This window comes from Diabrotica virgifera, chromosome 6 (genome assembly GCF_917563875.1).
Source record: "Diabrotica virgifera virgifera chromosome 6, PGI_DIABVI_V3a".
Lineage (NCBI taxonomy): Eukaryota > Metazoa > Arthropoda > Insecta > Coleoptera > Chrysomelidae > Diabrotica > Diabrotica virgifera.
In genome coordinates, this window is record NC_065448.1 from 241,205,386 (window position 1) to 241,229,989 (window position 24,604).

Below are 24,604 nucleotides of genomic sequence, written 5' to 3' on the forward strand. Positions count from 1 at the left end.
GTGTCGGACAAAAATATTGGGGCAACTCGACAGTCGGACAAAAAATTTAATTTTTATTAGTAAAGTATACTTTCAAATTATGCTGGGTTCGTGCATCCCTTATCTTTACAACCATTTTTCCGACAAAAGTAGTAGGTTACAAGTAATTATATTCTTTAACAAAAAATGTAATTGTCTGACAAAAATGTTGGGGCAAACGAACAGAAAACTTAATTCTTTTAGGCTATCGACGAGGAGGTATTATCAAAAAAAAATTTAAAACAGTGTTTCTCGGTTACTTTTGAATCGATTTAGCTGAGAATTAGTACACACGCTAAGTAAAGCATTTAAAAGGGTATGACGTAGATCGGAACCCAAAATTTTCTTAAAAAATTTTCCGACAAGAGGGAAAATTTTAGAAAAATTGTGATCTGATAATTTGTATACATACTCCTTGAACAACGACAAATATGGTTCTGTATTTTTTTCTCGAATAAAAAAAAATTTCAGCACATGTATCAGCTTATAAGTAGTTATATTCCAAATCAAAAAATTTAAGTGCCCGACATAAATAGTGGGGCACATCCAAAGTCAGACAAAAAATTTAATTTTTATTAATAAACTATACTTTTAAACTATTCTGGGTTCGTGCATCCCTTACCTTTACAACCATTTTTCCAACAAAAGTAGTAGGATACAAGTAATTATACTCTTAAACAAAAAATTTAATTGTCTGACAAAAATGTTGGGGCAAACGAACAGGAAACTTAATTCTTTTAGGCTATGGACCAGGAGGTATTATCCAAAAATATTTTAAAACAGTTTTTCTCGGTTATTTTTGAATCGATTTAGCTGAAAATTGATACACACACTAAGTAAAACATTTAAAAGGGTATGACGTAGAGCTGTACCCAAAATTTTCCCAAAAAAATTTCGGACAAGAGGGAAAATTTTAGAAAAATTGTGATCTGATATTTGCATACATACTCCTTGAACAACGTGAAATATCGTTCTGTAGTTTTTTTTCTCGAAATAAAAAAAAATTTCCGACACAAGTATCAGGTTATAAGTAGTTATATTCCAAATCAAAAAATCTAAGTGCCCGACATAAATAGTGGGGCACATCCAAAGTCGGACAAAAAATTTAATTTTTATTAATAAACTATACTTTCAAACTATTCTGGGTTCGTGCATCCCTTATCTTTACAACCATTTTTCCAACAAAAGTAGTAGGATACAAGTAATTATACTCTTAAACAAAAAATGTAATTGTTTGACAAAAATCTTCGGGCAAACGAACAGAAAACTTAATTCTTTTAGGCTATCGACGAGAAAGTAATATCAAAAAATTTTAAAAGAGTTTTCTAGGTTATTTTTGAATCGATTTAGCTCAAAAGTGGTACACACACTAAGTAAAACATTTAAAAGGGTATGACGTAGAGCTGTACCCAAAATTTTCTTAAAAAATTTTCCGACAAGGGGGAAAATTTTAGAAAAATTGTGATCTGATATTTGCTTACATACTCCTTGAACAACGACAAACATCGTTCTGTAGTTTTTTTTTCCAATTAAAAAAAATTTCCGAAACAAGTATCAGGTTATAAGTAGTTATATTCTAAATCAAAAAATCTAAGTATCCGACAAAAATATTGGGTCAAATCCAAAGTCGGACAAAAAATTTAATTTTTATTAATAAACTGCCTTTTAAACAATACTTGGTTCGTGCAACCCTTACCTGTAAAACCATTTTTCCGACAACATTAGTAGGTTATAAGCAATTATATTCTTAATCAAAAAATCAAAGTGTCGGACAAAAATATTGGGGCAACTCGACAGACAGACAAAAAACTTAATTTTTATTAGTAAAGTATACTTTCAAATTATGCTGGGTTCGTGCATCCCTTATCTTTACAACCATTTTTCCGACAAAGGTAGTAAGTTACAAGTAATTATATTCTTAAACAAAAAATCTAATTGTCTGACAAAAATGTTGGGGCAAACGAAGAGAAAACTTAATTCTTTTAGGCTATCGACGAGAAGGTATTATCAAAAAAAATTTTAAAACAGTTTTTCTCGGTTATTTTTGAATCGATTTAGCTGAACATTGGTGCCCACACTAAGAAAAACATTTAAAGGGATATAACGTTGAGCTGTACCCAAAATTTTCTTAAAAAATTTTCCGACAAGAGGGAAAAGTTAAGAAAAATAGTGATCTGATATTTGCCTACATACTGCTTGAACAACGACAAACATCGTTCTGTAGTTTTTTTTCTACAATTAAAAAAAAATTTCCGACACATGTATCAGGTTATAAGTAGTTATATTCCAAATCAAAAAATCTTAGTGTCCGACAAAAATATTGAGGCAAATCCAAAGTCGGACAAAAAATTTAATTTTTATTGATAAACTATACTCATAAACTATGCTGGGTGCGTGAATCCCTTATCTTTACGACCATTTTTCCGACAAAGGTAGTAAGTTACAACTAATTATATTCTTAAACAAAAAATGTAATTGTCTGACAAAAATCTTGGGGCAAACGAACAGAAAACTTAATTCTTTTAGGCTATCGACAAGAAGGTATTATCAAAAAAATTTAAAACAGTTTTTCTCGGTTATTTTTGAATCGATTTAGCTGAAAATTGGTACACACACTAAGTAAAACATTTAAAAGGGTATGACGTAGAGCTGTACCCAAAATTTTCCCAAAAAATTTTCCGACAAGAGGGAAAATTTTAGAAAACTTGTGATCTGATAATTTGTGTACATAATCCTTGAACAACGACAAACACCTTTTTGTAGTTTTTTTTCTCAAAATCAAAAAAAAATTTTCCGGCACATGTATCTGGTTATTAGTAGTTATATTCCAAATCAAAAAATTTAAGTGTCCGACATAAATAGTGGGGCAAATCCAAAGTCGGACAAAAAATTTAATTTTTATTGATAAACTATACTCATAAACTATGCTGGGTGCGTGAATCCCTTATCTTTACGACCATTTTTCCGACAAAGGCAGTAAGTTACAAGTAATTATATTCTTAAACAAAAAATCTAATTGTCTGACAGAAATGTTGGGGCAAACGAACAGAAAACTTAATTCTTTTAGGCTATCGACGAGGAGGTATTATCGAAAAAATTTAAAACAGTTTTTCTCGGTTATTTTTGAATCGATTTAGCTGAAAATTGGTACACACACTAAGTAAAACATTTAAAAGGGTTTGACGTAGAGCTGTACCCAAAATTTTCCCAAAAAATTTTCCGACAAGAGGAAAAATTTTAGAAAACTTGTGATCTGATAATTTGTGTACATAATCCTTGAACAACGACAAACATCGTTCTGTAGTTTTTTTTCTCAAAATCAAAAAAAAAATTTCCGGCACATGTATCTGGTTATTAGTAGTTATATTCCAAATCAAAAAATTTAAGTGTCCGACATAAATAGTGGGGCAAATCCAAAGTCGGACAAAAAATTTAATTTTTATTAATAAACTATACTTTTAAACTATGCGGGGTTCGTGCATCCCTTATCTTTAAAACCATTTTTCCGACAAAGGCAGTAAGTTACAAGTAATTATATTCTTAAACAAAAAATCTAATTGTCTGACAGAAATGTTGGGGCAAACGAACAGAAAACTTAATTCTTTTAGGCTATCGACGAGGAGGTATTATCAAAAAAAATTTTAAAACAGTTTTTCTCGGTTATTTTTAAATCGATTTAGCTGAAAATTGGTACACACATTAAGTCAAAGATTTAAAAGAGTATGACTTAGAGCTGTAGCCAAAATTTTTTAAAAAATTTTCCGACAGGAGGGAAAATTTTAGAAAAATTGTGATCTGATAATTTGTGTACATACTCCTTGAACAACAACAAACATCGTTCTGTAGTTTTTTTTCTCGAATTAAAAAAAAAATTTCCGACACATGTATCAGGTTATAAGTAGTTATATTCCAAATTAAAAAATCTAAGTGCCCGACAAAAATATTGGGGCAAATCCAAAGTCGGGCAAAAAATTTAATTTTTATTGATAAACTATACTTTTAAACTATGCTGGGTTCGTGTATCCCTTATCTTTACAACCATTTTTTCGACAAAGTTAGTAAGTTACAGGTAATTATATTCTTAAACAAAAAATGTAATTGTCTGACAAAAATGTTATGGCGAACGAACAGAAAACTTAATTCTTTTAGGCTATCGACGAGGAGCTATAATCAAAACAAAATTTTAAAACAGTTTTTCTCGGTTATTTTTAAATCGATATAGCTGAAAATTGGTACACACACTAAGTAAAACATTTAAAAGGGTATGAAGTAGAGCTGTACCCAAAAATTTTCTTAAAAAATTTTCCGACAAGAGGGATAACTGTAGAAAAATTGTGATCTGATATTTGAATACATACTCCTTGAACAACGTTATCAGGTTAATATTATCAGATTAATTATAATGGTTGAGTAAGGGTAAGATGAGTTGGGTAAGATGATTATAAGTATCAGGTTATAATTAATTATATTCTAAATCAAAAAATCTAAGTGTCCGACAAAAATATTGGGTCAAATCCAAAGTCGGACAAAAAATTTAATTTTTATTAATAAATGATACTTTTAAACTCTGCTGGGTTCGTGCATCCCTTATTTTTAAAACCATTTTCCGACAAAGGCAGTAAGTTACAAGTAATTATATTCTTGAACAAAAAATCTAATTGTCTGACAAAAATGTTGGGGCAAACGAACAGAAAGCTTAAGTCTTTTAGGCTATCGAGGGGGAGGTATTATCAAAAAAAATTTTAAAACAGTGTTTCTCGGTTTCTTTTGAATCGATTTAGCTATAAATTGGTACATACGCTATATACAACACATAAAAGGGCATGACGGTGAGTTGTACCCAAAATTTTCCAAAAAGATTTTCCGACAAGAGGGAAAATTTCGGAAAATTTTTCTAAAGTTTTGGAATGTTCTCTACGTTACGTCCTTATAAACATTATAAGGAGTATTTCTACAAATTTTCAGTTTGATCTATGTAGATCTAACCGAGAAAAATTGTTTACAGTTCGCTTTGGTCTCCTTGATGCTTATTGTTTTTTATATCCCAGAGAACGGCTGTTCTCGTACATGCGACACTATATTATACAAGAAATTTTCGATTTTCTAAATGTGACTGAATTGAAAAAATTGGGCCAAATCCAATCTTAAAATATAGGAAAAGAGAAATATATCAACCATCCATTTTGGTACAACGGTGTGGATGTTACGGCCATTCCCCTTTAGGGTCTGTTTTTCGTTCTCGTCCCCAAAACTCCCAAAAATTTCGAAAATTTAAGTCCGATTTTACGGCTTCTTATAGTACTGAACATTACCTTTCCAACGCATGTTTAATTTTGAAAATTCTTCTCTTCTTCTTCTCTTTTTATATAGACATTACTCTGTCTGTTTTTCAATGTGCCTCCAGTAAGTTGCCATTCCATCTTTTTCGTGGTCTTTCCACTGATCGTCTTCCTATTGGGGAACCGTCTCTGTCCGTTCTTACTACTCTATTTGTTGTCATTCGGCTTATGTTGTCATTCCATTCTACTCTTCTGCTTTTCATCCAGTTATTAATGTTGTCCACCTTGCATCCCCTTCTTATATCTACACTTCTAGCTCTATCCCACAGCGTCTTACCATTGATTTTTCGCAATGTTTTCATCTCTGCTGTTTCTATAGCTTTTTTTTGTCCTTTCTGTATCAGGTTGTGTTTCTGCCGCATATGTCATTATTGGTCTGATGACTCTTTTGTAAATTCTGCCTTTCACTTCTTTTCTGATGTTTTTATTTCTCCATATTGTTTCATTCAGGCAACCTGCGGCTCTGTTTGCTTTATTCACCTGATCTTCCACTTTTGTTTCGAGCTTTCCGTAGTTGCATAGTGTGATGCCTAGATATTTAAACTCCATGACTTGTTCTATTATTTGACCCTCCAGCTCTAATTTACACCTTATTAGATCTACTGTTGTAACCATGCATTTAGTCTTTTTTGGGGAAATTAAAATGTTAAATTTTCTAACGGTTATATTAAATTCGTGCAGCATACGTTGTAAATCATCTTCACTTTGAGAGATTAGTATTGCGTCGTCTGCATAGCAGATTATTTTAAGTGGTTTTTCTCCCATTTGGTATCCTTTTTTTGTTCTTACTTTTTTTTATTATTTCGTCCATGATCAGGTTGAACAACAGAGGACTCAGGGAATCTCCCTGTCTTATCCCATTGCCATTTTGAAAATTGTATATACCATTCAAAAGTTACCGATCTCAGAAATTTTATTCAATTTCTATTTAAAAAGGGGAAAATATTTTGTATGTTTGTGTGTATGTTTGTGGAAAAGTTATACCGATCTGAATTTCTTTTCTATGTTTTAAGAGGGGGTCAGGGCCGATTCAGAACCGGTATAGCTTGTGACTTTCGACCACCCATAAGCCAGCTATAGGACTTGGTAGGTACAAAACGGCATATTTTTTGGGGGTATATATCTTAGGTTCAAGGAGAGACAGGAAAACCGAAAGTACACCAGATTAATAGCGTTGAGTTAAGCTTTCAAATAGTGCTTAAGTGGTTAGGATCAGAGATACACACGGCTCAGTACAGCTGAAAAACCGAAAAACTAAACTTTGAAAATTTTGGTTTTTAGACAATTACTCAAAATTTCAACCTACAAATTGCGCCAACAACTAAGGAGGACTCCAGATGCGTCTATCGGTGTATACCTCTATTTGGGAAAATTCGAATTTTTAAGTTATAGCCTTCATAAGTGTGATCAAATCTATTTCCTATAGGAAAACCGGTTTTTCAAGCTCAATAGTCCTATAGTACCTTCAGTTATCCTACTTGACCTTGGATGCATCAGACACTACTTCTCAATACGTTTCAAACTCATATTTATTATTATTATAAATTATGGATATTATGCTAAAAATGATGGTGTATCGCAGATTTAAAATGCGTTTATCTCGAAAACGGTTGAGTTTAGGGAGATGAAAGAAGTATATCTGTTTTAAGTAAAACTAATAGGAAAATAAAAATTTTAATGTCAAAATTATACAGAGTGAGGGATAAAAAAATTGAACGTAATAAATGAGTGCTGAAAGGCGTATGTGGCGCCCTCTGGGCAATGCATAATTTTTGGTAGGGAATTTAGTTTCCTCGACCCAAAAAACCCCCACATACCAAATTTCATGTTGTTATCTCATACCTGTCAGGAAATATTCAATAATAAATAAAAAAAAAGTTTAACTTTGACACCCTCTATCTCCAAAACGCCCCATTGTTTTTGTCCGACAAGTGATCCAATATGCATTACAGATGTAAAAGAACAGCACAAAATAAAAATGACATCTATGGTAATAAATAAAAAATTTTCAGGAAATTGACATCTTCGGCGCGTCCGACTGCGCATATGCCCCGTGAAAATTGTCCGACAAGGTTACCACATTATTGTAAAAATGTTTTATGGTATATTCTGATAAAATTAGCAATGTGGTAATAAATTTATTATTTTCATAAATTTGACATATTTAGCGTGTCCGACGCGTGGTATGCCCCAATATTTTTGTGGCGCATCAAACTTTCCACTTATGGACGGGATACATAAATTAAAAAATACCCTCCCTCATTACCAGAATTTAATTTTTTTCATTTTTTTAAGTTCTGCGTGATTAAGACATAAAATTCATCGTAATTTTAACCCACCACCCCCTTCTCTCTGCCCCCACCATCAAAAACTTTATTTTTCGATTTTATGTTTTTTTTGGAGGGATGCAATCAATTTTAAAATTTCAAAAAATTCACAAGCATAGTTAAGGCTTTTATAAAACACGTATATTTTTTATAGACCTGTAGGTTGAGTGTACATAACCTCAAAAAAATTAAAAAAATTTTTAAAAAATTTAATTCTGTTAGTAAGGGAGGGTAACTTAATTTATTTACCCCGTCCATAAGTGGAAAGTTTGATGGGCCACTGTCGACGCATGTGCCACTGAAAAGTGACGGCACAGTGTTCAAACGTTTTCTTTTAGGTTCTACTATTTAAGTTATAGGGTCCCATCGTGCCTAAAATGATTAAGAAATTTCACCTATAGCGGCTCTTAGTCTACTAGTGATACTAGCGTTGACCGTTGACGTCTAAAATACCGGTATATATTAAAATATAATATTTGATTTATTATACTGTACATTATCATATTAGTGTTGATGAAGATAACAGAAGAAATTTTTTTAAAATGTTAAGAGTTTATGAAATGGGAATTTTGACCAGACATATTTTAAAAATATTCGGTGAGATGTCTGCTGCTAACGAACGCTTCGATTTTTTGTAATATTTTTGTATATTATTATAAGAGCTTAAAAATCCGACCACTCACGATACTGCTGGGTCGTTCAATTTTCTATCTGCGTTCTATCTGCAATTTTTGTCTAAATTGAGATTTTTATATAACTTGATTTAATTTTATGTTCTTCACCTTAATATGATACTAGCACCGACATCTATTAACAGGCGGCTGAAATACGCAAGTTACATGGTTCTATCTATAAGATAATTTTAAATGCTGATAAGTTAACAAGGTTCTAACTGACATAAAGAACAGCCAACTAAGTACACAAAGTCCTATCTTCAAGAAATAAGTGTCTATAAGTTAACAATAAGACTTTATCAAATAACTTGAAGTTGTTTTATTATATAATAATTATTGTTAAACAAGTGTATATGTGGAAGATAAACCTTTATTAAATAAGTTTAAATCATTTCTCAAATCAGAACTCCTTTGTATTAACTATTGAAGTAACCTTTCACGGTTAATAAAAATATATTATTTTTTTTTAATTTACATTGTTAACACAGACAGGTGGCGATAATAGTAAAATAAATACATAACATAGAAACAGTCATAACTAAAAATGGCACCTGAGGCAGATAGAACTTTGTTATTCCAATGCAAAGTTTTGTCGAATTCAACTATATAGTTAGCAAAAATGTTGATCGTGTGTGAACGTGCACCAGCGAAATCACACAATTTGACCACAGACAGACTCTCCTGTCTGCTGTAGGAATGCAGAACTGACATCATCAATCTTGTCGATCTTGTCGAACGACACCGCAGTACCGTGAAGTAGGGATGGGAAAAACCTACCGGTTTAAACCTAAAACCGGTTTTTTACTTCGCAATAACCGGTTTTACCGGTTGTTTTTTTGTCCCAGTTATAACCGGTTTTTTCTTTTTAAAGTAAAAACCGGTTATTAGGTTTTTACGGTGATTATAATTAGGTTAGGTATTATTTTGGATCCCAATCATAATTATTATTTTCAAGTAATTATTCCAAACAAAACCATAATTCAAATTTTATTTTATTTTATAAAATACAGAAGCAAACTGAAAGTGCAATCTCACATCAGCCAGAAACAATTATTAAGTTTTATCAATTATATTTATTAAGTTTTAAAACATCATCTATTTTTCACACTTAACTCTTGAAATTGAAAGTGGGTGAATTACTTTTTCTGATTACCAAAAATAATGCTCTGACTATGAATATCGAATTACTGACTGATTACGAATACGAATCTCCAAGAATTTCGCTACGTTTTCAAAACGATACACTCATACAGGAAGTATTAAATGAGTTAAAATGTACCTATTCTACAAATATACAAACGTGTTAAAAGTAATACATGTTCTTTCGATAGTACTAATTTTGATCATATTGATATCGAGTCGAATGGAGTATCGCAAACTAAAGTTTATTGTAAATATAACTTTGTAACCTATTGTATTAAAAAAACCGAAAACCGGTTTTTCCAAAAACCGGTTTTTTGGCCGGTTATAACCGCCAGGTTAAACCGTAAGAAAAAAAACCGGTGTAACCGAAAACAGGAGTTTTGTCAAAAACCGCCATCCCTACCGTGAAGCATTGGCTTAACTTACTCTGAATTGATATATTGCGTACGACTCCTTATAGTTCTACTTATAGGGCCTACTGCAATATTGGTAACAACACATCTTCCGTGATCTTCCAGTAAAGTTGGATATCTACCTTGTTCGTACCAGTTACCCAAATACTAAAAGAAAATATTAAAAATAAACATAGTTCTTTTAAAATTAGAATCCTAAGCTATTGATGTTAAAACCTTGACAAAATAAAATCCAAAATCTAAATTATTTATTCAAAATTAGGAAGATAAATAATCAAACAACATAGTATGGTATAACTAGATCCAAACCCAGACATCCAAAGTGAAAGTTATCCTCCAAGACCAAATTGTTCTATATGGTCCACATAATGTTCAGAAAAAAGTCACACCATTTTGAGCGTCGGGTTTGTGTAGGAGAGGGGGAGAAATCGGTAAATTCGTAGTTTTTTACGTTGTTCGTCAAATATTTCTAAAACTATGCGGTTTATAGTACAAGAGCTAGTGAACCCTCCGAGTGCCTCCGACTAACGGTCTTCCTGTAAGGCTATAAATGTGTATAGTGATAATTCATAGCACACCAAGGCTAAAAACCATGACCTGGCAGGCATCAGCCGTGCACGTGTATCTACCAGGTGAATCGAAAAGTGCATAATCGAAAGGCGCAGAGAGCAATGGAGAGGTCAATGTTGGATGTATCCCTGAGAGACAGAGTTTCAAATACAATAGTTGGAGAAAAACTTGTGTTGCCAACGCAGTTCAAAGAATTACAACGCTGAAATGGAACTGGGCGGGTCATGTTGCCGGATTCAAAGATGGAAGATGGACAAAGAAAATTCTAAAATGGGGACCTAGACACGATGCTTATCGTACTCGAGGACAACTCCAACAAAGTAGTTGGATGACATCAAGCGGGTTCAGCACAACTGGATGGGATGCAATGTGGACTCGAAACGGCTGATGATGATAATAGTCGCGTAAACTTATTTACTAAAAATATGCAAAAAGGTAATTTTTTAATAAAAAAATATGAAAAAAATATTTTTAAGAAACGCTTTTCTTTAGTTACTAAAATTAAACTAGTGACTAAAATTGAACATATTATAAAAATCAACTAAAAAGCAAAAAATAAAAAAAATTGAAAAAATCTAACACATTCGTTAAAGAAAAGCGTAGTGCGAAAAACGTTTATTCGATGAAGACGCTTTTCTGTGTTAGATTTTTGTGTTAGATTTTTTCAATTTTTTTAATTTTTTGCTTTTTGGTTCATTTTTACTTTATCGTACTACATACGTAGTATGAGTATAATAGATAAAGTTATAGGATCGTGAAAAAAAAATTTTTCAGATTTCACTTTTTTTCGACGTTTTGAGTCCCCCTGAGTCTAAAAAGCAAATAAAAAAACATGTCGGAAGTATGTATGTACGTACGTACGTACGTATGTCGCCACCGCCCAGCAAAAACTACTGGACCGATTTCGATGAAATTCGGTATGAGTAAGTTTAAGAGAATTTTGTCGAGAAACTAAGCTTTTGAAAAAAATCTCTCAAAGGGGGGTCGAAATAGGGGGGCTATTTGGGGCCCATTTTTGCAAATTTTGACCGAATCGAATGAAATTTAACTCAAAGTTAGCTCATCGATAGGTAAATAGAAATACGGAATTTGACATTTCCAAATCCAAAATGGCGGCCAGCATGGCTGACCGCCCACCCGACACATTTCCCTATCAATCTAAAAACTTGTTTAAATAAAGTCAATTTGAAAAAATACTTATATAGCCTAAAGATGGGGCTATAACAAGAATATTATCGTTTTTCAAAAAAAGTTATGGGTTGCCTATATTTAAGGGGTCAAAATTTGACATAACTTTGAACTAGATTTTCTCAAAAATGGCTCCAAGGAATTTATTTATTTTTTGAAATATATTTGATATCCTATCGATAAATTGAATAACATTAGTCAGATTTCTTAACTCCTCATAGGAAAAGAGTTATGAATTTTTTATAAAAAAATATTCGAGTGCCCGTAACTTCCTCTGTAATAGAAACCAAAAATTTGAAATTTGGCAGACATATATAATACTTTATTCTCTATTATAACAATAAATTTTACCTACAACATGGCTTCCGGTTGAACCGAAAATGAAAAAAAATCTTAATCCTTTTGAAAAAAATCTCTCAAAGGGGGCCGAAATAGGGGGGCTATTTGGGGCCCATTTTTGCAAATTTTGACCGAATCGAATGAAATTTAACTCAAAGTTAGCTCATCGATAGGTATATTTTTACATATTTTGAAAGAATATAAAATTACCTTTGTAATGATATAAAACTCTTTGCTGTAACTCAAAAACTCGAAAAGTTACGAAAAATAAATAGAAATTTTGCTAGAATCTTGTGTGTGTCCTCTCTCACGCGATCATAGCAGAGCATTATTATAGGGCAGTCAATGAGAGTATTTGGCTCCGAATTCCATCCTACTACATCGACGTACTTGATATTTTCACAGTAAGTAGGGAATAGCTCAAGAAACAAAATCTACCCTATATACTATGGAGCTTTTATCTTCGGGCAATTCCCACCCCTTCAAGGGGGTGGAAAATTTGTTGGTCAAAATAAGCATAGAAGTGGCTAGAGAACCTATTTTTAAGTAAAAATTGATCTATACTTTTTTTTGAGAACTCAATACTTTTGACTTATGCGTAGTTGAAAATTGGCCATTTTCATTTAAAAATGACACGTTTTCGGACGGTTTTTTTGTGAATACCTTAAAAACTATGTATCAAACTAAAAATACTATATAAAATTTATTTAGATTATAAATAACAAAGAGATTCGTTCCTTCGTAAATTTTCTATAAAACAAAAGAGATATGGTAGGTAAAAAGAGTTTGTTTTTTGATGTATGCTCAAAGTGGTCATGCTTTTGTAGTGTTTGAAAAGGCCTTTAAAACGAGCACCGTTAAATGTCGGTTACATTCAAACTAAGCGAGTTATGGTGCAAAAAAATATATGAATAATGTACTTGGAAAAATGAGAAGTACATACATTTAACCTCTCATCCACCAGAATTTAAATGCATTGTTTTTCTTTTGCAATACCTCTTAATATAGTGTTATTTCTACTTTAAAAAAGTTGGACGGGTTTAAAATGAAAGGTTTTTGAAAAAAATAAGAACAAATTATAGAGCGCATTTTTAAATTTTCTTAAAATTCTTCCTTTTGCTCTATGCAATTCGAAAATAAAAATGTTCTATCCACGAGAAGTGGTGGGAACCGCCCCCATGATAAAAGCGCCATAGTATATAGTATATAGGATAGACTTTGAGGGATTTCCTGACCCGGGAAACTAGCACCTGTTTAGGGTCCCTTGTCCAGGGTTACGGATGAAGTCCACAACGGCAGACACGTCGGAGAAGCAGAGCTTCGGTACGGGGCGGACGGCGGAAGTGGCAACCCTTGATGTTAGGGTTAATATAAAATCAAATTCCTGGAGACGGAAGCAGCGTTTTCAGTACCAAGTTGTGGCGTACAGGAATAGATCCTGGACCGGCTCATCATTGGATACTAGGAGGCATGACTGAAACAGTTTTAATGGCTTCTACACTGCGATGAGGAAGGCAACGGGAAACCACCTCATTAAAATCCCTAGTAAAATCATCATGACTACAAGTAATGAAAGATTAAAGATTACTGATCATGGAACACGGAAACCAAGATCCGGCAGGAGTGGCATGACAACATACTGCAGGGTCCCTCTGGTCGTCAGCCTGCGAAATCCCTGCATAAAAATTGCTACATGGAATGCGAGAAGTCTATATTCTCCAGGTAAAATCGATAATGTTGTATCCGAAATGAAACGACTGAAAATAGATATTCTCGGCATAAGCGATGTTAGGTGGCCAGGAGAAGGTAAATGTACAGCAACAAATGGCACGATGTACTATGTAGGAAACAACAATCCAGCTCATCTTTATGGAGTCGGTATTGTTCTGGACAGTCGCATAAATGATTCGATGATAAATTTTGTTCCTTATTCAGATAGAGTAATGCTGATACAATTAAAAGCACAACCGAAGAACATTAATATTATTCAGGTATATGCCCCTACAGCAGATAAGGATGACAATGTAATTGAGGACTTTTATACACAATTACAAGCGGTCCTCAAAAGTATACAGAAAAAGGAACCCATAATAATAATGGGTGATTTCAACGCCAAGGTGGGTCAGGGTAGAGTGGAAGATTGTGTTGGAGACTATGGGTTAGGAGACCGTAAAAATTTGTAATTACAAACACAATGTTTAAACTCCCGAAGCGTAGACTTTACACATGGAAATCCCCTGCTGATGGTAACGGGAGGATGATTAGAAATCAAATAGATTACATTCTGGTTAACCACAGATTTAGAAATTCTATACTATCAACAAAGACCTACCCAGGTGCGGACATTTACTCTGACCACAATCCGGTTGTATCTGTGTTAAACATAAAATTAAAGAAACTAAAAAAGAAAAAAACGACTCGGATAGATTTCAATAGACTAAAAGATACAAGAACAAGAGAAGACATAAAAGAAAAAATTAATAAAAACTTGAAAGAAATTAATAGCGTGAACTCCGAAGAAGTTGAAAATAATTGGAAACAGATAAAGGCAGCACTAACAACAGCTGTTAAAGAGACGTTGACTCCTAAACGAACTGAGAGAACTAAAAGAAAGGCATGGATGACAGAAGAAATTCTTAATTTAATGGATGAGAGACGTGCCTATAAGAACAAAAACAAACAACAATATGATGCAATAAATCGAACCATAAAGAGAATGATCAAAGAGGAAAAAGAAAAGTGGCTGTCAGAACAATGCAAGGATATTGAGGAATGTGAGAGAAAGTACGATAGTTTCGGCATGCATAAGAAGATCAGAGAAATGACTGGTACAAAGAAGAAGATTCATAGTGGAATGGTGAATGATTCAGAAGGCAAGATTATAATAGATTTCAAACAAAAACTCACAAGATGGAAAGAATACGTAAAAGAACTTTTTGACGACGAAAGAGAATTAATAACAGTGAAACGAGAAGAAATGAAGGGTTTAAGGATACTTAAACAAGAACTGGAATATGCTTTAAAAAACACCAAGGATGGTAAGACACCAGGGCCTGATGAAATACCGGTTGAAGTATTAAAACTTATTGATGGAGAAGTGATGAACATGATACTCGAGTTATTTAACAACATATATGATACTGGAATAATACCACAAGACTGGTTAAGGTCCACATTCATTTTAATACCTAAAAAATCAAATGTAAAAGAGTGCTCGGATTACAGAACGATTGCCTTGATGAGTCATATGCTTAAAGTTTTTCTAAAAATCATTCATAATAGAATTTTCCGCAAACTTGAAGACGATATAAGTGAAACACAAATGTGCTTCAGGAACGGCCTTGGTACGAGGGAAGCGCTCTTTGGTGTGGGCGTACTATTTCAACGGTGTTTGGATATCAATCAGGATGTATACGCCTGCTTTATAGACTTTGAGAAGGCCTTCGATAGAGTCCGACACGACCGACTGAGACAACTTCTAGTCGAAAAGAACATTGATGAAAAAGATATTAGAATAATAACTAATTTGTATTGGAATCAAACAGCACGAGTCAAGGTAGATGATGAAATGACTGAGGAGATCAAAATATGTAGAGGAGTAAGACAGGGGTGTATTCTGTCTCCTCTTTTGTTTAATTTTTATAGCGAAGTCATATTTAAAGAAGCTCTGTCGGACGTTAGTTGTGGTGTAGTGATCAACGGAAATACAATCAATAATTTGAGATACGCTGACGACACAGTGATATTAGCAGACAATCTTACAGATCTGCAACGACTGATGGAACGCACTAACCACTACTGCAACAGCTACGGACTTACATTAAACCTCAGAAAAACTAAATGGATGGTAATAACAAAAGATCCACACGCCAGGAATGATTTGGTTGTCAATAACACGGTTATAGAAAGGGTATCCTCCTATAAATACCTTGGAGCTTGCCTGGATCATACAGGCGATCAAACAAAAGAAATAAGAGCAAGAATAGAAATAGCTAGATCAGCATTTAACAAGATAAAAATATTTCTCTGTAGTCGTGACATAAATCTTGATCTGAGAGTGCGTATGCTGCGGTGTTATATCTTCTCCACTTTATTATACGGAGTTGAGTCATGGACCATCAAGATGGGCAGCATTAAAAACATTGAAGCTTTTGAGATGTGGTGTTACCGTAGAATGCTACGTGTATCTTGGGTGGACCACGTGACGAATGCCGAAATTTTACGTCGGATCGGAAAAGGATGTGAAGTTGTACTTACTGTTAAAAGAAGAAAGCTTGAATACTTTGGCCATGTTATGAGAGGTGACAAATACTCGCTGCTGAGACTGATCATTCAGGGTAAAATCAGGGGTAAGAGAAGTATCGGTAGGCGCAGAATATCTTGGTTAAGAAATCTGAGGGAATGGTTCGGCTGCAGTTCCATCGACCTATTTAGGGCAGCCGCCAGTAAAATAAGAATAGCTGTGATGATTTCCAACCTCCGATAGGAGACGGACTTGAAGAAGAAGAATAGACTTTGAATTAGGAGATTGGGCTACTCCCAAAATTTCATTAAAATCCATGCAGTAAAATGCAAATATTGTAAACTATTAATTTCTCAGAAAAATGAACTAATTTGAAATGAAAGTATGACTAATAGCCTATTGATTTATGCAATAATCTATAGTGTGTCCCCGAAATATGGCATCGAACATTTTCTCAAATGCAGGAATTAATGATGCGTAGAACCATAAAATATTTTCAGGTATACAAGGTGTTTCTAAAATATCAAAATAACGAGTAACTTTGTTATTTTTATAGAATGCCAGTATCTAGTACGATAACGATAATAGATCGGTACGATAAAGTTCTCGGGCGGCCCTTCCGTCCAGCGTTTTTTATATGCTTAATTTTAGTCCTTCGTAACTAAAGAAAAGTGTTGCTTAAAAATATTTTTTTCATATTTTTTTATTTTTTACTTTTTAGTCTTACAATTTTCAAACATTAAAATATATAATAAAATAAGAAAATCTACGGTTTCGTTTTGAGAATCTGTCTTCCTCCATCCCCCGATAGCACTACAGTACAACCTGCCATATCCGGATCAACGTGACCGGATATGAAAAAATCCGGATATCAAGACGACTTCTTTTATAGTCTCTGAAACGTTTTCTCCTTTATAAATTCCAATAATCAACGCCGCCAATAACTTTCGTCGATAGACACGTTTTATAGATTCTATAATACCTCGATTTCGCCAACTTTTAGTTCTTTTGGGTCGGGATGAGAGGGTACGTTTTCCAACAGCAGGACTGCCTTTCTCGGTAGATTTCCGGTTTATCTCCGGATATGGGGAGGTCCGGATATGACAGGTCCAGATATGGCAGGTTGTACTGTATTTCTAGGTCTACCTGTTGTCAAGGACGCTCTGAGAAAGACAGATTTTTACCATCACGGCCGTAGATTCTCGATATCAATTGAAACAATTTACATCGCAGTATGGTTAGAACGCCCTCTAACGGGGAATAAGCGAAATGAATTCTTATATTATTATTTTACCAATGCCATACTCTGTATAGAGTACACAGACTCGTTTCATATGGGTTCTCTGAACCGCAAAGTGGAATGTTTTCCTAGCGGTGCCTGATGGTATGGTTATACCTGGGTTAAGCAGAGAACTCGAATCGAGTCGAAATTCATTTCGATTAAAATATATCGTCATGTTTATTAAAATATGTATAAAAGTAGTCGGAATCGGCAAAGAATCTGAAACTTTATTGTTTATTGCATTTTCCGTTAAAATAGTTTTTTTATTTAAACAATTAATAAACAAAAAAAATTTATTGAATATTCGTGTATTGTTCCCACGAACATTATGTCGTAAATTTTTAGTCATTTGCATTAAAGAAAAGGCAGTCAAATTAACGTCCAAAGATTTGACCCAAACGATTGAACTAAAGAAAAGCGTTTAATTAATTAATACGACAAAACGAATTCTAATGTTAATTGTATTGTAGCACAAAACGTCTCTACCGCTGGTTTTTCTAAGACTACGATAAAAACACGAATTTTTTGAATTGGAGTTTTGGTTCGTATCGTATTGAAATTTGACACGAATAAACGCCGATTTATATATAATCAAATATATCAGCGTTCAAAATTTGAAACTCTATTGTTTATTTATGAAGCATAACGGAAACAATTAACGTAAAAAGTGAAATTATGTAAAGTTCATATCATTAGCTACAATCCGTAAAAGTTTCAAATTTCTTCATTGTAGAAAACAAGAGAATTTAAGCATTTTCCGTTAAAATCGTTATTTTATTTAAATAATTAATAAACATAAAAAAAAATTTTATTGACTATTCGTGTATTTTTCCCGCGAATGTATATATCTTCAAATTTTCATTCATTTGCATTGAAGAAAAGTTAGTCAAATTAACGTCTAAAGATTTGATGCAAACTATTGAAGTAAAGAAAAGCGTTTAAAAATAAAAATGTAACTTACTGCATATCCGTCGAAATTTGCCACTCCTTTTACATCTGGACATCTTTCAACAGGAATTTGTCCCTGTGCAGATATTACCAGCAAACAAAAAGTTACTGCAAAAGCAATCATTTTCGTGGTTTATTAATTTAATAACGATTGATTTTAATGAAATATAATCTTTTATACACAGATGTTAATGATTGATTAAATAATGTGCGTCTGAAAATTGTGAAGAATATCATTCATCTTTAGAATAATTAACATTGATAGCCAAAGGTTGAAATTCGTTGTGCAATAGATAAGATAAGACGAATTAATGTTTTTGCGTAATTTTTTTAAGTGATTTTTTAAATTTATTCGTAAAACTTATTCATAATATTCTTCTATAAGTCCATAACTCGAAGACTTCCAATCTATCTGAAACATCTTTTTCTCTAATTTATTACTACTACTACTACTACTACTACTACTACTACTACTACTACTACTACTACTACTACTACTACTACTACTACTACTACTACTACTACTACTACTACTACTACTACTACTACTACTACTACTACTACTACTACTACTACTACTACTACTACTATAAAGGTATCAAGAATGCAATAATCAAAATTGATAGCCATACAAAAAGAATACCCAAAGACATGGGATTCATTAACGAACTTCTAAACGAGTTTAAATCAGAAACCATCAATAAAAAAGACGTAGTTGAAACCACCGCCTCTACGGATTCCACCGGAAAGCAAATGATGCAAACTTCAACTCAAACTGTGGAAGGAAAAATCAAGAAGAAGACCGTGGCAGATGCTGATACGCAGACCGAGAGTCCACAGCAGGTGCAAATGTTAAGACTTACCTCCGAGATCGAGAGGTCCCTGGAGCTAAACTTGGATGATGAGAACTTCCTAAAATTTGCCGATAATGCATGGCCAGAACAGGTGTACGTTAAGTCCAAGCGTCTTAGAGGTAATCTGACGGGCGATGAAGAAAATCTAGTCATCGTTATCAAAGAGGACGGCTTAAAAAATGGAGCTGTCATAAACAAATTAAGAGAGAGAAATCCGCAAATAATGAAGTATGTAAAAGAAGAGATACTTAAACCTGGTGAGATGGTTGGAGGCTTCACGGTAAACGGCATAATCGAAGAAGAACAGAGTAGTGGCCAAAATACAGAGAGGTATACTTATGCCACTAGAATAGGAAATTTCTCGACAATGGAGGGCAAAAATAGCCTTAGAAAGAACCTTGCTAAAATAGGTAAGGCCATCAAAGAACGTAACGGGAGAGAGGCCGTCTGCATCATAGAGGAAGGTGTATATACGAGAAATATCATGGAGCACATTGGCAGAAAGGAAGGAATTACCTTTAATATTCTGATGGATAGGAACAGGGCCACTACGATAATTCAAGATGATCCAAAATGGGAAGCTGCTAAGCGAAAAAGAAACCTTGAGGAAACAATAATTGTTAAACCAAAGGGAGATAGTACATACTCAGACATCATTAGGAGTATGAAAAAGGAGATAGGTACGGAAGGGGTCTCGATCGAGAAGGTAAATAGGACAAACAGCGGAAACATAGTCCTAAAAATCAAAGGTAAAGAAGACAAACATAGGGAGGCTTTTACAACCGCCTTGAACTCCAAACTCACCAACCTAGCCCAGGTTGATGTTAAAAAGAAGGGGAAAACCTTTATGCTAATCGACATAGACGAAACGGTAAGTGAAGATGAGGTGAGAGAGGCGATCACAAAGGAGTTAAATATAGAAGGAACCTCTAGAATAGACATGACGATTAAGTTAGCACAAAAGACCAACCAAAGAGGGTATAAATTCGCCTTTGTCACCATGGAACATGATGCAGTGGATCTTATCACTAAGAAAAAAAGAATAGGTGAAGGCTGGAATCGATGGAGAATCAGAGAGCTCGACCTCTTAGATAGATGTATGAAATGTTTTCAGATAGGACATATAGCAAAAGAGTGCCAGAGAAAAGGGAGTCAGGATAGATGCCATAGATGTGGGGAAGAGGGTCATAAGAGAGGACAGTGCAGCGGAGAAGAGAACTGCTACCTCTGCAATGAAAAAGGGCATGGAGCGGAAACCATGAGGTGCCCGAAATACAGAGAACTATTAAAGAGAAAAAATGAGGAGAAGAGGGACCGACTAGACAGTGTCTTTTCGTAAGCGTGACAAAAATGTATACAAAACTGCTACAAGTAAACATCGATAGGAGTCCTGCGGGAACTGACCTACTATTCAAAAATTGCGAAGAAGCAAACGTAGATATAATCCTGATCTCTGAACCGAACAGAAAAAAACTTAAAACAGGCCATTGGTTTGTAGAACAAAATCTGGATGCGGCCATCAAAGTAATCAACAACCAAACTAAAGTTCTTAAGCATGGTGGAGACAAAGGTTTCACATGGATTGAAATAGCCACCATGGTGATATACAGCTGTTATATCTCGCCTAATGTGGATATACAAACCTATACACAGTTTCTTGACAGACTTAGGACAAGTATGAAAAAACATAAAAAAGAAATACTCGTAGGAGGGGACTTTAATGCCAAATCAGTTGAATGGGGCTCGAATAGAGACGACAGGAGAGGTGAAATAATGGCAGAATGGCTAGCCGAAGAGAACCTTATAGTTCATAACAAAGGAAATACCCCTACATTCGTTCGTGGAGACTACGGATCAATCATTGATGTTACCTTTTCGACAAGGAAACTAGCTAAATGTATACACAACTGGAAGGTGCTGGAGGAAGAAAACCTAAGCCCACATCAGAGCATCATCTACGAAATAAAACAGCATAATAAACATCAAGACCCCACACCGGTAAGCAAAGGATGGCGAGTTGTAGAGCATAAAATCCAAGCACTCACGTATAGAATCGGCGTAAAGCTCGAGAACAGAAGTGATAATATGACAGCCGAACAGCTCATGGCAGACATTACCAGCGCGTGTGATGAGGTACTTCCCAAAAAACATTGTAGAGGAAAGAAGAAACCAGTCTACTGGTGGTCAGAAAAGGTGGCAGAGATGAGGACTGCCTGCAACCAAAGCAGAAGAGCCAAGACCAGGGCAAATAGAACAAACAACGCACAACAAAAACTTTTGTTGAACGAACGCTATCAGGAAAGTCGACGAGCCCTAAAGAAGGCTATTCTGGAAGCCAAGAGCGATGCCTGGAAAAAAGTTATAGAGGAGGTCGATAACGATGTATGGGGCAAGGGATATCGCATAGTTACTGATAAGTGGATACATAGATTACCGACATGTTTGTCCGACGAGGAACAATACCAAATCGCAGAACGACTTTTTCCCTCGGATCCAGAAGTAAGGTGGAATAAACTGCCAGTATTAAAGGAGAGAATCCCACCTTTTACTCTAGAAGAGTTACAAACGGCGACCGACTGTATTAAACCCAAGAAGGCACAAGGTCCGGATGGCGTACCGCCCGAAGTTATTAAAGCCGTGGCAAATGAACATCCGCTTAAACTGCTGCGATTATTAAACAGGCTCCTCTCGACTGGAGTTTTTCCCGACACATGGAAGCAGGCAAGGCTCGTACTCATCGAGAAGAATAAACCAGGGCAAAACGATAAAGCATACAGACCAATATGTGTACTGAATGTCATAGGAAAACTCTTCGAGCAACTTATATTAGGTAGGCTAAAGGAACAGATCGTTCAAACTGGTGACCTAGCATCGGAACAATACGGATTCCGGAAACAAAAGTCAACCGTACAAGCACTAAAGAGAGTACAGGAGATAGCGGACGAGGCAAACGAAAGAGTAGGAAGAAGACGATGTGCATTGATAACACTAGACGTCCAGAATGCCTTTAATACAGCCCCGTGGGAGGGTATAATTGAGGAACTTCGCCGTAGAAATATAGCCCCATACGTTTTTAATATTCTTGCGAGCTATTTAGAAAATCGTATCCTATATATAGGAAACAATAAGGAAATGAAAGTAACGTGTGGAGTCCCCCAAGGATCCGTCCTAGGGCCCACCCTCTGGAACATCTACTACGATGGAGTGCTTAGGATACCAGTTCCTAGAGGTGTCAAATTGATTGGGTATGCCGACGATCTCGCAGTAGTTGTGGTAGCCCAAGATGCCGCCAGCTTAGAAGATACATCACGTGAAGTGATAGAAGACGTGACGGAATGGATGCAAAGAAAGAAGCTAACACTAGCATCGAAAAAAACTGAAATAGTCCTCCTAGCCGCGGGAAGAAAAATTAAAGACATTTCTATACAACTGGAGAATACGACTGTCACGAGTAGGGATAGCATCAAATACCTAGGCATAAATATGGACAAAAACATGAGGATGGGAATACATGTTCGCAAAATCGCAGAGAAAGCAAACAAGGCAATTGGAAACCTCAGCCGAATTATGCCTAACGTAGGAGGCCCGAAGGAATCCACAAGAAGACTACTGTGCTCCGTGGCAAATTCCATAATACTCTACGGAGCAGAGATATGGCAAAGGGCTCTAAGAAAACAAGTACACAGAAACGTCCTTCTCTCTGTCCAAAGGAAGATAGCCATACGCATAGCCAGTGCATATAGAACTACCTCCACTATGGCCCTTCTAGTAGTAGCGAGGGTACCTCCTATAGAACTGCTTGTCGAAGAACGAATAAGAGTAGGAGAAGGCGAGAACAGAGCAGAAGTTTGGAGATCAATAATCGATCAATGGCAAAATAAATGGACACTGAATGAGGATAAGGGGCAATGGACCAAACGCTTGATACCGGACATAAGGACCTGGATAAATAGAAAGCACGGCCAAGTCAACTATTTTATAACACAAATGCTAACAGGACATGGAGGTTTCAGAGAATATCTACATCGATTTAAGATAAGCCAGACAGACGAATGCTTCTACTGCAGTTTAAGGGATACCGCAGAACACACATTCTTCGAATGTCAGAGGTGGAGCCTGGAAAGAAATAGGGCAGAAAATGTTCTTGGAATATTCACCCCAGAAAACATAGTTCAGAAGATGTTGGAGAGCAAAGAAAATTGGGAGATCATAAACCAGATGGCTACGACAATAATGTCCAATAAAAGAAGGGAAATTGACAACTAGGAGTGCTAAATAACAGGAGAAGACAGGGACAAAAAATGGAGAGGGAACCACCTAAACCCTTCCCGAAGGGAACGGGTGGACGTACCTCACGACTTATTCCACCAAATATAACTTCACCTCTTGAGGTAATGCAGGAAGCGGTTCCGAGAGGTCTACTACAAGTTCATAAGGGCCACTAGTTGGTTAGCTTCGGCGCCTTACTACGTCCTTAAAAAAAAAAAAAAAAAAAAAAAAAAAAAAACTACTACTACTACTACTACTACTACTACTACTACTACTACTACTACTACTACTACTACTACGACAGCAGGTGCAAATGTTAAGACTTACCTCCGAGATCGAGAGGTCCCTGGAGCTAAACTTGGATGATGAGAACTTCCTAAAATTTGCCGATAATGCATGGCCAGAACAGGTGTACGTTAAGTCCAAGCGTCTTAGAGGTAATCTGACGGGCGATGAAGAAAATCTAGTCATCGTTATCAAAGAGGACGGCTTAAAAAATGGAGCTGTCATAAACAAATTAAGAGAGAGAAATCCGCAAATAATGAAGTATGTAAAAGAAGAGATACTTAAACCTGGTGAGATGGTTGGAGGCTTCACGGTAAACGGCATAATCGAAGAAGAACAGAGTAGTGGCCAAAATACAGAGAGGTATACTTATGCCACTAGAATAGGAAATTTCTCGACAATGGAGGGCAAAAATAGCCTTAGAAAGAACCTTGCTAAAATAGGTAAGGCCATCAAAGAACGTAACGGGAGAGAGGCCGTCTGCATCATAGAGGAAGGTGTATATACGAGAAATATCATGGAGCACATTGGCAGAAAGGAAGGAATTACCTTTAATATTCTGATGGATAGGAACAGGGCCACTACGATAATTCAAGATGATCCAAAATGGGAAGCTGCTAAGCGAAAAAGAAACCTTGAGGAAACAATAATTGTTAAACCAAAGGGAGATAGTACATACTCAGACATCATTAGGAGTATGAAAAAGGAGATA

General features: G+C 35.1%; 1 protein-coding gene across 1 annotated transcript in view; it reads right to left on the minus strand.

Moving 5' to 3' along the window:
• Window positions 1-18,739, minus strand: part of LOC126887432 (apolipoprotein D-like) — a 36,263-nt gene extending 17,524 nt beyond the window's left edge. The window contains exons 1-2 of the mRNA XM_050654963.1: window positions 18,498-18,739; window positions 9,928-10,061 (exon numbers count right to left, since the gene is read on the minus strand). Coding sequence (XP_050510920.1) covers window positions 9,928-10,061; window positions 18,498-18,608 — 245 coding nt within the window. The 5' untranslated portion in view covers window positions 18,609-18,739. The remainder of the gene's footprint in view (window positions 1-9,927; window positions 10,062-18,497) is intronic.
• Between the last annotated feature and the right edge of the window lie 5,865 nt (window positions 18,740-24,604).